At 43.8% G+C, this 14705-nt stretch overlaps 1 protein-coding gene across 4 annotated transcripts in view; it reads right to left on the bottom strand.

Annotated features, from left to right (window-relative positions):
- Nucleotides 1–14705, bottom strand: part of LMBRD1 (LMBR1 domain containing 1) — a 346839-nt gene that overhangs the window by 56978 nt on the left and 275156 nt on the right. For all 4 annotated transcript variants that reach the window (XM_032961536.2, XM_032961537.2, XM_076069959.1 and 1 more), the window contains 2 exons: nt 13607–13750; nt 3893–3977 (listed from right to left, as the gene is read on the bottom strand). In XM_032961536.2, the coding sequence (XP_032817427.2) occupies nt 3893–3977; nt 13607–13750 (229 nt within the window). The remainder of the gene's footprint in view (nt 1–3892; nt 3978–13606; nt 13751–14705) is intronic.

Below are 14705 nucleotides of genomic sequence, written 5' to 3' on the forward strand. Positions count from 1 at the left end.
GAATGCTCCTCATTATGTATGTATGTACGTTGAACTTATTTCGCACCGTATGTAGCCAACAATGCTAATGGGGGGGGGGAAGGACAACAAACTAAACACAAAAAGCAGTTCTAAAAAAATAGTTTTCAACCTATGTGTAGTGAGTTCAACTAAGTCGCAGACACACTTCTTGGATGCAACACATTGATTAAAACCAACACAAGGGGTACTACCCCTTAACACATTAACAACCTATGGTGGTGGACCACCAGGCTAACTACGCTAATTACACTGGAGTTAGACCCTGGCCTGGGTCCTGGTCCACGTGTTGGTGACTCTTGTAGGACGTAGAACGTAGATTCTTCAGGATGAACAACAGAAGCCGGTCCCTCTTGGGGACCCGGCTTATATCCTCCGTGGCGTGGCTGGCTCCGCCCTTAGCCACGCCCACCTTCTAGAATCCTCTAGCAGGTTCTCGACCCTGACACGTGACCACCCCTAGCCCCCACCTGGGGCCCCTGTGTAGACTTTACCGGTCACGTCCTCTGGTGTCAACCAGAGTGCCATGGCCCTGGGTAACCCCATTCCCATTGCCGGCACCCTCACACCCTATCCTGTAGGGGTCGGCACTGCACGCAGAGCGTGGTGCCACCTAGCGCTGTCGGACAGCGCTCACCGAGCCCCTCTAGGGCCGGTACTGCACCCACATGTGAGTGGTGCCCGCGATGTCGTTACATCGCACGCCGTGCCTCTCTCGAGCCGGCATTACACAGTGACATCCACGATGTCACTACATATGTGTAAAAGTGCATAGGGGCCATCCATTTAGTACGCATGCAAAAATCTGTCAAAACTTGACCCCTCCCCCCTTCCCTGTAGGCACGCGTACTTTTTATACCCCCCTCCCACCTGCGTACATACGCCTGACGCATCCCGCCCCCCCCCCCCCCGCCCCCCCACCCCCGAATGCTATAGAACGGCCAATATTGAATCCACACAGAAAAGATAAAGGATTCATAATATTAACGTGTTTAAGCAAACAGATAGTCTACCGCCGGACTATCTTCCTCATTTGAAGGCCAATGTAGACAAATTATTATCGAGGCTTCACCCCCCCCCACCCCGTTTCCTATGCGTACATTGTCAGTAGACCCCCCATACGCAAGCGTACGCATTTGGGTAAACCCCCCCTCCCCCCTCCATGCGTACGTACTCAATGGATGACCCCATAGCTCCAGTGGCTTCCCAATATCGGAAGGAAGAGCATTCCAGACGGCCGCAGAAGTTAAATCTGAAATCGCACACGATGAAGTGACCGTCTTTGTTCGAGAGCTGGCCACGTTACGCATCGAAGTACAGCTCTTTGTGAATCCACTGCTTTGTGAAAGCCTCCCCCACACTGTTGTGGTCATGGAGGTTTGTGTGACCGGTTAACACAGGCTGGTGACGGAAAGTCTGAGGACTGGATCAGATATCACTCAAGGCTGATGTTAGCCAGGGCGAGGGATCAAACTCAGATTTCCGGGTTCACAGCACTGTGCCACAAACTGCTCCCCCCCCCATACACACATCTAAACAGGTAATTATTTCAATGATCCGAGAAGAGTGAATCGCCGAATCCACCACCCCTAGCTGGAATTTGAACTCGAAACATTACACGTTTGAGCATGCTAACCACCGCACCGATTGGCCAGATGAAGGTTTGGATAAAACGTGTAACGTAATAGAAATACATCAGCACATTGCGCCCAAAAATATGTTGACAATGCAATAATTTTTTCCCCCCCCCAATATACTGTTACTGGTAACAATTAATGTTAACAAAGAAGTGTCTCCCAAAAACAAAAGACTGCTTCTTCTTCTTTTTTCGTATGGCTGATGTAGATGCTGAGCAACAACACAAATTTCACATTCGAGTTGGTCAAGCCAGATAACTGCGTCAGGAGTAGCGGAGTGTATCGCTGTGATGTCTCCTTCGTATTTGTGGACCAAGCATTGTGTCGTTCTATGCTGTACGGTCTGTTCGGGATGATCAGTCACACAATGGAGAGTTTTCAATTTTACCACTACAAACATTCAAGAAACTTTGACCCACACAGGCAATCTACATGCCTCAAAGAGCCATCATAGTGACGCATATTCTTATGCAACAGGACTCTTAAAGACGCACGTGTGCCGCTGAATACGTAAACAATCCGCACCGCAGCCAATCTTATCATAACGAGCCGAGGAAGTAACCCAAGCAGCCATCCACCCAGAGAGTTTGGTTTAATCAGTACGCTCAACGCTTGCGCGCCTCGCCCCGAGACGATATCTGGGCTTGCCAAGACACCCATCTTATTGATTGCTCGCACGCGTGCACGCTTGCTCGTGAGCATCGCTAATGCGTTTTTGAGGAAATGGAGCGAAATCTTAACGGCGCCTGCTGCCGTTGCTTTGCTTGCTTTCTTTTTTTTGTTTTGCGAGAGCTTTCCAAAAATCTCGGTTGAACGACAGGCACGAGGCTCCTGGGCTCTGTTACGAGAAGCATCGTGGGGGGAGGGGGGGGGGGTGAGCAGTGAGAGCGTAGCTTGGGAGAGCAGAGGAGTTTGTGCATTTGAATCTCAAAGTGTGCACAACGCAAAGGGGCTGCGAGAGGAATGTCAAAGAGATGCATTGCATAAGAAGGGCGAGATAGAGCACGGGTTGTTCGTGGCTCGGAACTGCACGGCAAGATTGGTTAAGCAACTTCCAACGAAATGTTGACAGCAAATTACGCCGGACGTAGGGGAGCGGCGGTGCAGTGGTTTGTATGCACACTGCGTTACGCACCCAGCGTCTCGGGTTGAATTTCCAGCCACGGCTAACACCAGTGGCGAGTGATATTTAAACCGGTTCTGTGCCCTCCTTCACCAACCCGCATTAGATAAAAAGTGTGGTCAAAGCAACCTCCATGACTGAAACGATGTGGGGGGGATGGGGGGGGGGGGTGAGTGGCCTTCATCCAGCAGTGGATTAACAAGGGGCTATATAGTCAGGAACAGGAGGTTGTGATTGGCTGGGGCCACGTGTGCAGTCTGGAGGAGGAGGAGGGCAGGTTACAGAAACCCAAAGTTCGAAAAAGCCAGACGGTGTGATAGTGCATGAGAGAAGAATGAAGGTCGTGTCAACCGTGTAACCGTGCAGGGAGAGGTGGTGGCACGTCTGGTACTCGACAAGCTGCATTGGCTTCCGGTTGACGAACGAACGCATTATAAGGTCACACTCATTACACACATATTGCTTTCCACAAATGAACCACAATACTTCGCTGGTGTTGTCAAGGAGCATAAACCATCACACGTGCGAACTCCGGCCATCCTCGCAAGCGCAGCTTTTGGCTGGCCATCGGAGAAAGACGGCCACTGCATCGCACGCTTTCAGATGCGCTTCTGCGGCCGTCTCGAACGCTCTCCCTTCCGATATTGGGAATCCACTGGAGCTATGCACTTTTAAATTATTTAGATTGAAAACCCATTTCTTTTGAACTGTTTTTTGTGTTTAGTTTGTTGTCCTTCCCCCGCGCCTCGAATTAGCATGGTTGGTTTCATACGATGCGAAATAATCTCAACATACATACACATATACATACAATTGAGCACATTGCCCTACAATGTCAGTGAGGTGAAGGTTTCATCTCCGAATGCGCACAATAGTGGCAATTGTTCTTGAATAATTTAATGATTGCTAATTCCAACTGTGACAGTTAATCACTAACATTGATATCATGGCCAAGCTACTTGCATTTGTTTGCGTATATAAGTGATGTGAATAAAAACACTTAACTTGAGAGAGTAACTGTACATCCAACAACAACAAACGCAAATTTACTTTGCTGCGTCTGTAAACTTTTTAGTTTTCAGCGTTCATAAAATCTGGTGAAATGTCATCTTACCGATCGGAGCCTTTGCGTCGCAAGGCATTAGAATCCATGTCGTGTTTCCCACTTTAGTTGACGGATCAAGAGTGGTCTTATTGGCCTGAGCACAGGAAACATTGAAGAAAACAATTGCGTGAATTCAATGCTTTACATGTAAAAAAAACACTCAGGGATGAATGTGGCTCGGCCAACAGTTGAAATATAAGCAATGCACAATAACAGTTATTCTGAAATAAAAATGAAAAAATAAGAGTCAGGTGAATTACACATTTACAACCATCTTTCAGTTTTATTTGCTCACGGTCAAGCGAAGCCAAGCATTATTTTATTTTGCACTTTTCCACATCAAACACCAGCACATGTATGTTACAAGGCACACTGCCAAACAGCACTTTAAAGAAATGATTTTTCACAATCTAAGAAAACAGGAGGCAAACCCACCTACACGACATTTACCGAATTGCGTGACAACACAGAGTGACGGCGTTAATACGACGTCGACCAACGTGGTGTGGCACTTTGTACTGGCCCTGACACACAATGCTGTGCCGGCTTCGGTAGTTGCCGCTTAAGGATTAAAGCACTTTGCTGTGGCAGTCTGCAAGACGAAAGGAGGCTGCTTTTGTAGCCCTGAATCAGACTGTACGCAGTAGCGTAAAAGTGTTCTCGTGTACGTTGGACATGAATAATAATCCATCTATAAGGGGTGACTTTAATGTTACAGGAAGCTGTATAAGTTTCATAAAAGTCCCAACTTTTTGCACATATCGCATGAGTGTCAAAAAGCCTATTCATCCATTCTAATTAAATGCAAAGGGCTGCACACCAAGCGAGTTTTCAGCAATATACCTGCAATATAACTCACGACGGCTTCTGAGCAAGGCTTTACATATATATACACATACACACACACACACGATGCGAATCAGTCTGAGCCAGGGAACTAAATTTTATATTTATTAGAATGGCATCTGCTTGAAAATTACCATTATAATGTGAGTGATGTCAAAGGTGCTGTTGGACTCATTTTGCTGCTAGGTGCGATATGAATGGACCAATTATTCTTGGTCCAACGACTTCGGGTTAATGGTACAGCACAGACGAAAGGCACACGGTTACTGTCCCGCGATGATCATGTCTCCTTAAATAACATTTTCGATTTAGCAGTCCTCCCTCAAAACAGCAAGATGAAAAAATTCGGCTACTAAGGCGTTGTGCGCTAATGTTAGAAAAATTACTACAGAGTTCAAGGTCACATTCTGTGATAAATGTTGCTTAGGGCAGTGGCATTATTAGGTTTTTTTTTCAGATTCCATAGAAACTTTGCCACGTGTGTTTTCCTTCCCTGCGGCTGAGCAGCTTGTACTTTCCATGACTTGGAAAGGACTTGATTGTGACCATAATTTGATTGCATAGAAAAAGCATTTGCTGAATATTGGGAAAGATCGACGTGGTTATTATTACAACAAAAAGTATCACAACAATGAGCGAAATCGAACTTCTATTTGCTTTTTCATTGAATAGTGTCATACGACTTTAGCGGACATATTTCTTAACTCGTTTTGATAGCATATACACCAGAAAAGGTGTCAGGCTCCAGAGAAAATCCTGGTTGAGTTGACCTGCACTTTAAAACTGAGATCTAGTACAAAACGAATCGAATAAATCACGACTTTTCGGGGGCGCAACACAAGTGTCCGTCATCAGGTGGGAAAGCGATGGTCCTGCTGCTGAGGCAGACTGATTTATTTTATTTTATACCCACGTGACTTGACCGAACGAACCAAAGAGTATGGATTCCCTGCAGTCACGAAAGCTTCAAATCATGATTAAAACTAATCGAGTTGATGATTACAAAACAAATGTGAGAACTGCAATTTAAATGTCTGCCCTTAAAATATGTGAGACAAAATACTAATGATTGTACGTATATAATTCGGCAGTAATACGTTATATCATTTTGAGGAAGTGTTAAAGTGATTACAGAAATAATGACATGCAGATGTTAATGGTAAATCCTTATATAGACATTAACGGTCCTTCCCTTTAACAGATCTTCCAACTAACTACTCAAGCTGACAGATTACACAGACATCCGAGACAACGTCAATGGCTGGCAAAGTTAGGTACTGCAACCAACACATTAATGTCTACGGTGGCCTACACTGAGTGAAATGTAAACGACCACTGTCCCTGTGGCTCGCAAGCGCATAGTATTGTATATTGAATTAACTATAGCACAATTGCATATCGTATATACGACATAGTGTTATAGTTAATCTATGCAGGATCGTGTCTTTCTTCACGCAAATGTTCCATTTTACACACACACACAACAGCAGGATGCCAATGGACAATACATAAAACAAAGCATCTCAAAATACAGATTTATTCAAGTGAAGGAAGAGCAATACTGCACATTAAGTGCAATATAGCACATCAACCCATTCGGCTTTTTTTATTTTGCTGTAGAATTCTACCAAGGCCATTAATGATACACAAACCTTCATGAGTGTCATATCATTGTAAATAAAATAAAAAAATAAAATAAAAAATGCCCCCGACACTGAACGCTAATGAAAGGATCCTTTAATAGCGGCGCAGAATTCAATGAATCTATCAAAGAGTGTTTTCTTGACAAGTCATCAATGGTAACGCAACATTTATCTTCCATTGTCAAATCCAATCCACTGAAATCGACCAACAACAGCTTTAGATAGAATCAATTACGTTCACCAATTAACCAAGTTTCCATTAACGCTGTTTAAGGGGACCACATTCATCAGCTGCAGTCAAGTAACGTCTGCTGAGGAGCATTACAAGCATGATCTTGTGTCGGAAAAACATATTCGGAAGTATTTGTTCGTAAAAAAAAAAACCCCAATAAAACAAATGCACCACTGTTCCTACTTTTGTATATAATTGTTTATTAAAACATGTTTGGTTTTGAAATGACTTTGCCCTCCGAGCATTGGGTTATTTACCATTTTGGGTTTTTTTTAAGTTAAGATGCGCGGCTAAGTGAGCAGTTGCACATCCTGCGACAACACTGACAAACACAGCTGTAACGTTCACCGTCTTCATCAGCCCGGGGCCAATTTGTATTTGTAAAAAATACACAGATGTGAAAGAATCAATATTTTTCTTCCAAATGATGTCTATTTTGATCTCTTCTTCTGTATCAAATTCAAATAATATTTTGTTCACCAGCATCAATTTGACTGAACAAGTTACTAAGCGGCGTACACAGTAAACTCACGGTGCCCCTTCCCCCGACGTTCAGGTGTAATTTGGCGAATTACATCACAATTTGGGGTCAAGATCAAATTCAAGAATAATATAAGGAGCATAAACCACCATGCAAACTCCGGTCATCTACCTAGTTGCTTTTGGCTCGCCACCGACCAAAGATAAATACGGTCACTGCACTCTATGCATGGATGTTATGAAGGTAGCCAACCGCATGACCTGAAGCCTCATTAAGCTGGACCCTCCACCACCCTGCCATTTTTTACCTCATCAAACGATGAGCAGGTTTCTAAATGTTTGAAACACTGTAGGATTAGCATGGCCAAATATTTCAGTCATGTTTTCACCCTAGGTCAAAGGTTGTAGCTCGACATGAATACCACAGGTGCCTGGTTCGATCCAGTGGGAACGGGCTTTCTGTACGATGAATAATAATTACGTGCTGTGACTGACAGATTCATGGACGGGCAAAGGAAGTTTCGACTAATGTAGATACGTTTGGGTGGCATCTATTAAGTCAAAGTGTCTCCCTGTTCAAATGGGCACTGTGCATCACTCGCCCCCTTCAGTGACCCTGAGCAAGTGGCAGGGATATTTTACATTTCGATTTAAAGCTTTCGTGACTGCAAGGATTCATCTTCTTTGGTTCTTTCGGTAAAGTCACGTAGAATGAGAATAAAATAATAAATTGATAAAATAAAAGAACACAATAAAATTCTCACGACGTTTCGGCCACAACACAAGCGGCCTTCATCAGGTGAAGGGACGAGACTGTCTCCAGACTGTCCTCCAGACAGTCTCGTCCCTTCACCTGATGAAGGCCGCTTGTGTTGTGGTCGAAACGTCGTGAGAATTTTATTGCGTTATTTTATTTTATCAATTTATTATTTTATTTTCATTCTACGTGACTTTACCGAAAGAACCAAAGAAGATATATTACATTCCTATGGTGGGGGCCAGTCCGCCCAAAGTACAAAACGCTGACGGCCATCGACAACACGGCAGTTATCTTATTGATCGCAGAAGGACGAACAACCGACTCGAATCGACCCCCGAGCGTGATTCTAAGTTGCAGCCTTCAGATGTGAGGAGAGCACTCTCCCCTCCAGAGTCGCTCCGCCAAATCCATGTCCGGAAACTTTACACGTGGATGACCGAATGGCAATCGTAGTTTTTTTTTTTTTAAACAAAGTGCTTCGTTAGAAATGTGTTTAAGCTGTCCATCGGTTTGTGATGAACGTTCCACAACGCACTGTAGACAGCAGGGATTGCACAAACTCGCAATGATGATTTTGTTTGTAACTCTCAAAGACACCATATTCTTGGTTCTTTCGGTAAAGTCACGTAGAAGGAAGAACCAAGAATATGAATCCCTGCAGACACGAAAGCTTTAAATCTCAAAGACACCGTCGTGAATTTCAATCAACCGTCGGTCGAGTGCTTATTTTTCTCTGGGCAGTATTGTCGTAGTAGCCTCAACCTGCATGGTCGAAAAGGCGATAAATAAATAATTGAACGCGAACACAGGTCCAGCGTGTTGGTTGTTTTGATGAACGTTGTTAAGATATACACTCGGGGTACGAGAATACAACTGTGCTAAGCTTCTGTAGACAAAACCAAAACAATGAATGGCTCATGTTTTCGCAATGGTTTGTTGTTGTAACGTTCTGACCTGCCCCGACTGGACATCTGTGGAAAAGAGCTTAATAGCTCATCGGATTCCTCTAGTACGAATACCGATTTTGATTCTGTATAATTGTTAAGTCTGCTATCCGTTCTTCTTCGGAATGGCGACTCGTCTGAGTATGCTGACATCTCATCGATGTTGTGTTGCGCAGCAGTCTTCGAGGATACATTTATCATGCAGCACAACAGGGAAATTCTGCACAAGAATACGTTTGCATTGCTTTGTGTTGGCTGCATAGTATGTGCCTCAAGTATATGCAAGCATAGATTTCTGAGGAGATTTTGTTTTTGTTATGTTATGCAAAGCCCTTCATTGAGATTCTAAATGAAGTGCATTTTTATTAAGGTCAATCGATAGACGAGTATTCTTGATTAATGCAAATTGCTCATTTTTCAAGGTCTGAGTAACAAATGTTCGTCCTCATTATCGACAACCATCATCTATCCACTGCGGGATGAGGACTTCCACAGATTGTCGCCATCGTGCGATGCCATAAAACGTCTTGCTCCTTGTGCATGAGCTGAACCCGTCACTCCATCTCCACTGCGGTCGTCCTCCGGTGTGGGATCTCGCGTTTGGCTGCCATTCCCTCACCGCTTTCATGCATCGCGGTGTGTCCTGTTACCAAGTTCATTTACTTTCATGAATTTTCAACAAGAATGTCTCCGATTTACGTTTGATTCTCTGTCTCAGAGTCATTTAAAGAAACTAAACAATAACTTTTTCTGTGTTTTACCAGGTGAGGCCCATTGAGCTGTATAGCTCTTTTTCAGAAGCGACATGGCCACAAATGATAGCCCAATGAAAAGGCGTATCACGTGTAACTTTAGAGGAGCCAAATACAGTAAAACCTTGGATTGCGAGTAACTTGGTCTGCGAGTGTTTTGCAAGACGAGCAAAAAATGTAAATAAATATTAATTTGATAAACGAGCGAGGGTCTTGCAATACGAGCAGCACGTGTACACGCTTTGTCTGCCGAGCGTCACGTGATCACAACTGATATACGAGTGCTTTGATATACGAGTTCTTTGGATTACAAACACGTTGCCGGAACGAATTATGCTCGCAATCCACGGTTTTACTGTACTCTAAACTCACATTGCTTCTAAATGTGGAGGCAAAAACCGGAGGACCTAGAGAAAAATCAACGTGACAGCGGGGAGAACACACAAACTCCAAATAGCAGGCGTCAGGGTCGGGATCGAACCCACGACCTCCTGTATACCAGGCGAAGCAGTTAACACCTCGCCACTGTGGGACCATCTCTGAAAACTTCTCCCATTATCTTGCTCAGTGTCCATGCGTCTGATCCACAGCAGCTAACACGCACTGATTGAAAACGTTCTTTGTTCACATTGGTATGTTCTTATTCATTATCGTGGTTAACTTTTAAAAGGACACTCACTTCTGTTCTTGTTCTCATCTTCAGTTAATTATTTTGTTCCCGGTCTGCCTTCATTAACTGCCCAAGGTACATGTAAGTCTGCTGTGTTTTCAAGTTGTGCCCCTCCATCATTTAATTTCTATTTTGTTCAGCAAAACGTGATGTTCCCTTATTTTTGTTGTTTGCTCACATTTATCCAAATTTAAACTTTGCCAACCTTGTGTATGAAGTTCCTGAATAACTTCTCATACTTAATTTTCGCGACCGGTTTAAAAGGGATTCGCGGATCAAAGATGGCTAAACCTCCGAACGAATATCAGACCTACTTTTTAAATATTTACACGGAAATGAAAAACCTCAATCATGGAATGATGCTGTCATCACTCTTCTTCTCAAAAAGAGAGCCAAGACTGTTGCTCAGAATTACAGGCCGACAAGCCTCCTATCACATGTATATAAATTGTTTACAAAGCTCTACGAAACCCCAAAAATTTACGTTTTAGAGACCAAACAACAATTCCAGAAAGCTGATTGAAGGAATAACTTTTCCACTCAACACCACATGCACACTATTAATCAAATCCTAGAAATGACATATGAATATCAATTGCTGCTATGATTGGTTTTGATCGATTATGAAATAGCATTGGATTCTGTAGGAGTTGAAGCAGTCATCCATGTTCTCACAAACCAAGGCATTAATAACAACATATATACAGACATCGTGACAACCGATTTCAAAGAAGCAACTGCACCGTTAACATCGCATGAATATAGACGAGGCAGGCAACTTTGAAAATAACCTCCTACACATGGGAATGCATTTGGGACCTCTAATCCCAGAGATATATATGTATACATTATTTTATTACGATCATAGGGAATTGAGTAACAACACTTACCAAGTAATAATTAATCTTTCAGGACAATTTATATTCCTCTTTAGAACAATGCGCAATGAATGCAAGTAATGTCTCTCTCAGAAAAGATGGCACACTTTAGTAATCCTCCTATGAATTACTGGGCAGATCCAAGAACTGAAACTGCTAAGTTCGAGCAAGCCGCCCTGGCTTCGGGCTCTTCAGCTGTCCAATTTCACGAGACAATCGACACGTGCCTCGTTCAGCCATCTCAGGGAAGTTACTGTATTCCCACCGGCGGTGAATTTGGGGCGGCGGGCATTGCCGCACCATTCCCAAGAAAAGTGTGGATCCCATAATGTCGCTTCTCAAGGCACACGCACTTGCCGAAGGCACAGAAAGCAACTCTGGTGTCGTTAATTTGATTAAGGGGGATTCACGCTGCGAAACGCTCGCCCATGTGAATGGTGCCTAGGAAACGCACAGTCGCATCGCAATGAGAAAACATGTTTAATTTATTAGCGTTCAGTACAGCAGAGGAAAAATGATGCAAAGAGAGAGTTGCGTCAAACCTGGACACATTGCTTATTCATTCACAGTTAAGTCTGTGAGCCGTACACAGATAAGGCAGCTCAACGTATTCCCGAGAATGGAATTGTGCTGTTCAATGCCATTTAACCAAGCAGCTATGTGCGCTATATACCAGGGCAACGGTGCAGCACATTTGAATGTTTGGGTTCGCAAAAAGCTTTCCAGATAAAGAGTTAAATTTTGGGTGCACTGCTGCCTGTTGGGCAGAATATGTGGTGTGACTGACGTCTCAGGTATAGCTAATTTTCTGCTATGCACCTACCCGAGGTCTTCTCATTTGCATTGCTTATGTTGCCACCTCGATTAAAACACGACGAGATCCAAAGCGCAAAGTGGACGTTGTGTTATTGCACTATCAAATCAAGACTGATCCACGGCAGTGTAGACATCTGATTCCGCTTCTGCTGACTCGGCTCTACAGGCCAGTGTGCCACCACCATGGCTTTCAAATTCCTCCTTGCGCGCTGGGCCACACAGAATTGTCTTATGGAAGTTGTTGTTGGCTTGCACCACATTGTGATTTTTGCACACAGCGTTTTAATAAGTTTTTTTTTGTGTGGAATATTTGCTGGTTTATTCCAGGATGCTTCTGTTACGCGTCGTCGCTTTGGGATGTTCTGTGTTCAAATTTTGTTTGTTGCAGTTGCACCCGACTTAAGAGCCGCATGGCTCACAGGGCTACACATAACAAATGAAACTTGAAACTTGAAACTCCGGGAATGCTATGAAACGATTCAAACCATTTTTGTGTTTTACCAGGTAAGGCCCACTGAGTTATGCAGCTCTTTTTTCAGAAGCGACCTGGCCACAAGTGAAAGCTCATGGAAGTGGCTTGTCACATGGACATTCACAGCAGCCAATTACTCGATTCTAAATGTAGAGGGAAAAACCGGAGGACCCGAAGAAAAATCCACACGGCCACAAGGAGAACAGGCGTCAGGGTCTGGATCGAACCCACAAACACCTGTATACCAGGCGAGGCAGTTAACACTTTGCCACCGCGGCATTCCACAATGTCCCATGCATTATGACAGAGCTAGAGGTTAGAAGGATCCCACCTTGAAGAGCGTGACGAGGGCATCCTGGCGTGGCTGTAACGTCACACGAGTGGACTGTTGCAGCGCGTTTGAAAGTGACGCGGCTGTGAATTGCGATTCTCTTTTCCCATTAACAAAGCTTTACACTATTCTTTGGTTCTTTCGGTGAAGTCACGTAGATAGCAACATAATAATAAAGTGAATAAAAATTTAAACAAATAAAATAAAAACTACGACGTTTCGATCGCAACACAAGCGGTCGTCATGAAGTAAGGGGGGGGGGGGGTTAGCCTCTAAAGGCAAACTGTTTATGAAGGTTTAAAAAAATGAAGCACAAGTTTTAAGCTTCACACTCTTGTGAGATGGGCCCAGGACACACACAGCCGAGGTGTGATCAAAAGGATAGGAACAGTGTGTGTTTGGGGGCTGTTTGTTCCTTGGAACCGAGACTCGGCTAAGGCCGATGATTCTGCACGCCCCCTGAAACTAAATTGAAGGTCATGCGCTGAAGACACAGACGATGGACACCTTCGCAAGCAACCAAAAATGTGCACAATCTGCCGCTTTCCCCGTGTGCTGTCACCCATAAATGTTGGAGATAATTGAAATATGTTTTCATGGACTAGCCGTGACGCAATGCACTCAATAAAATGTGAACACACGAGACCTGAATATATAGCAACATTCATTTCACTGCCATTTTTTTGATCAGTTTAGATTCGAGAGCGATGACGGAGGCCTCGACGATAATGACGATGAGAATTTTGAGCGAGAATGCCGATGCTCAAACGTTTGCAAACGCGATGAGATTGACGACCGAAGTGATTATCCTGACCGGTGTGACGACGATGACGGATTGCGTATTGTGATGCACACTCATCTCGCGTTTTAGTTTCGTGTGCAATGCTCTGTCAACTCACCAGGTACTTCTGATTGCCGTACATGACATAGTCCGGTGCTAGGCTGTATATCACGTAGTTGACATGCATCACGATGAGCATGAGAATGAGGCAGAGGAAGAGAAGTGCCTGGGGCCGCGTCCTCCCAGTCCGGATATTATACAGCTGGTTAACACACGCACAGAATCACCGTGTTACACAGGCACACGTTACAAACATACACACATGCAGGCTGTGGGGTAGAGGTAAGTGCTGTTAGCTAGCAGTTGTTACAGCCAGCACGTCACACGAGAAGGTGGTCTGGCCAGCGTCCGAGTTACCTTTATCTCCCGATTGCTGATGTTTACACACCATACCAGTTGGTCACTCATGTAAGGCTGAGTAAGAGGTCCAGCACAGGTACAGAGAGCATTTGTCACTTGAGTTGCGCATGGTTGGAAATCGATCCAATGCTTGTCTGGACAATAGCGCAATGCAATAATTAATTTGCCACCGTACCCCATAAAGCCACATGAGCATGGCACGTGTAAACAATGCAATGTAAATATATTATTGTCGAAAACATTTAACCTATCGATGCAGAACAACGCAATGATATAAATAGCTTATCATTACAATGCACATGACAAAGAGAGCCGCGACCCTCACCAGGACCAGCAGATTGAGAAGCGAACCAACGACAACGAGAACACAAATAAAACAATAATTGTACCCTCATTCCTGTTCCTACATACATCGTTTAATTTAAAAGTAACAAACTCAAAATTACATTCCATAAACTTCAATGTACATGTTAGTTTAAAAATGTAAATCCTCTATAAATAAAGTGTAATAAGTTTGATCATTTAAATATTTATAAATGTTCTTAATTACTTCGTGAAATATTTCAAGTGCCATTTTCTGCATTTTGCATCCGCAATGAAATTGTATGCTTTGACATGATGATTAACAGCCGGGTCTCTATAAAAAAAGACTTCTACTCTTAATAGACTCTTACCTGGTCATCACGACTATTATCTATACATGTATCCCCCCCTTGTCCTTATCATACGTCATGAACCCAAAGACACAACTTGTTAGCAAGACAGCTGCAACATACTGTACATTATTTTCTTCGATT

The sequence above is a fragment of the Petromyzon marinus genome, chromosome 27 (assembly GCF_048934315.1).
Source record: "Petromyzon marinus isolate PM22_M1 ecotype Great Lakes invasive population chromosome 27, UKy_Petmar_22M1.pri1.0, whole genome shotgun sequence".
Lineage (NCBI taxonomy): Eukaryota > Metazoa > Chordata > Hyperoartia > Petromyzontiformes > Petromyzontidae > Petromyzon > Petromyzon marinus.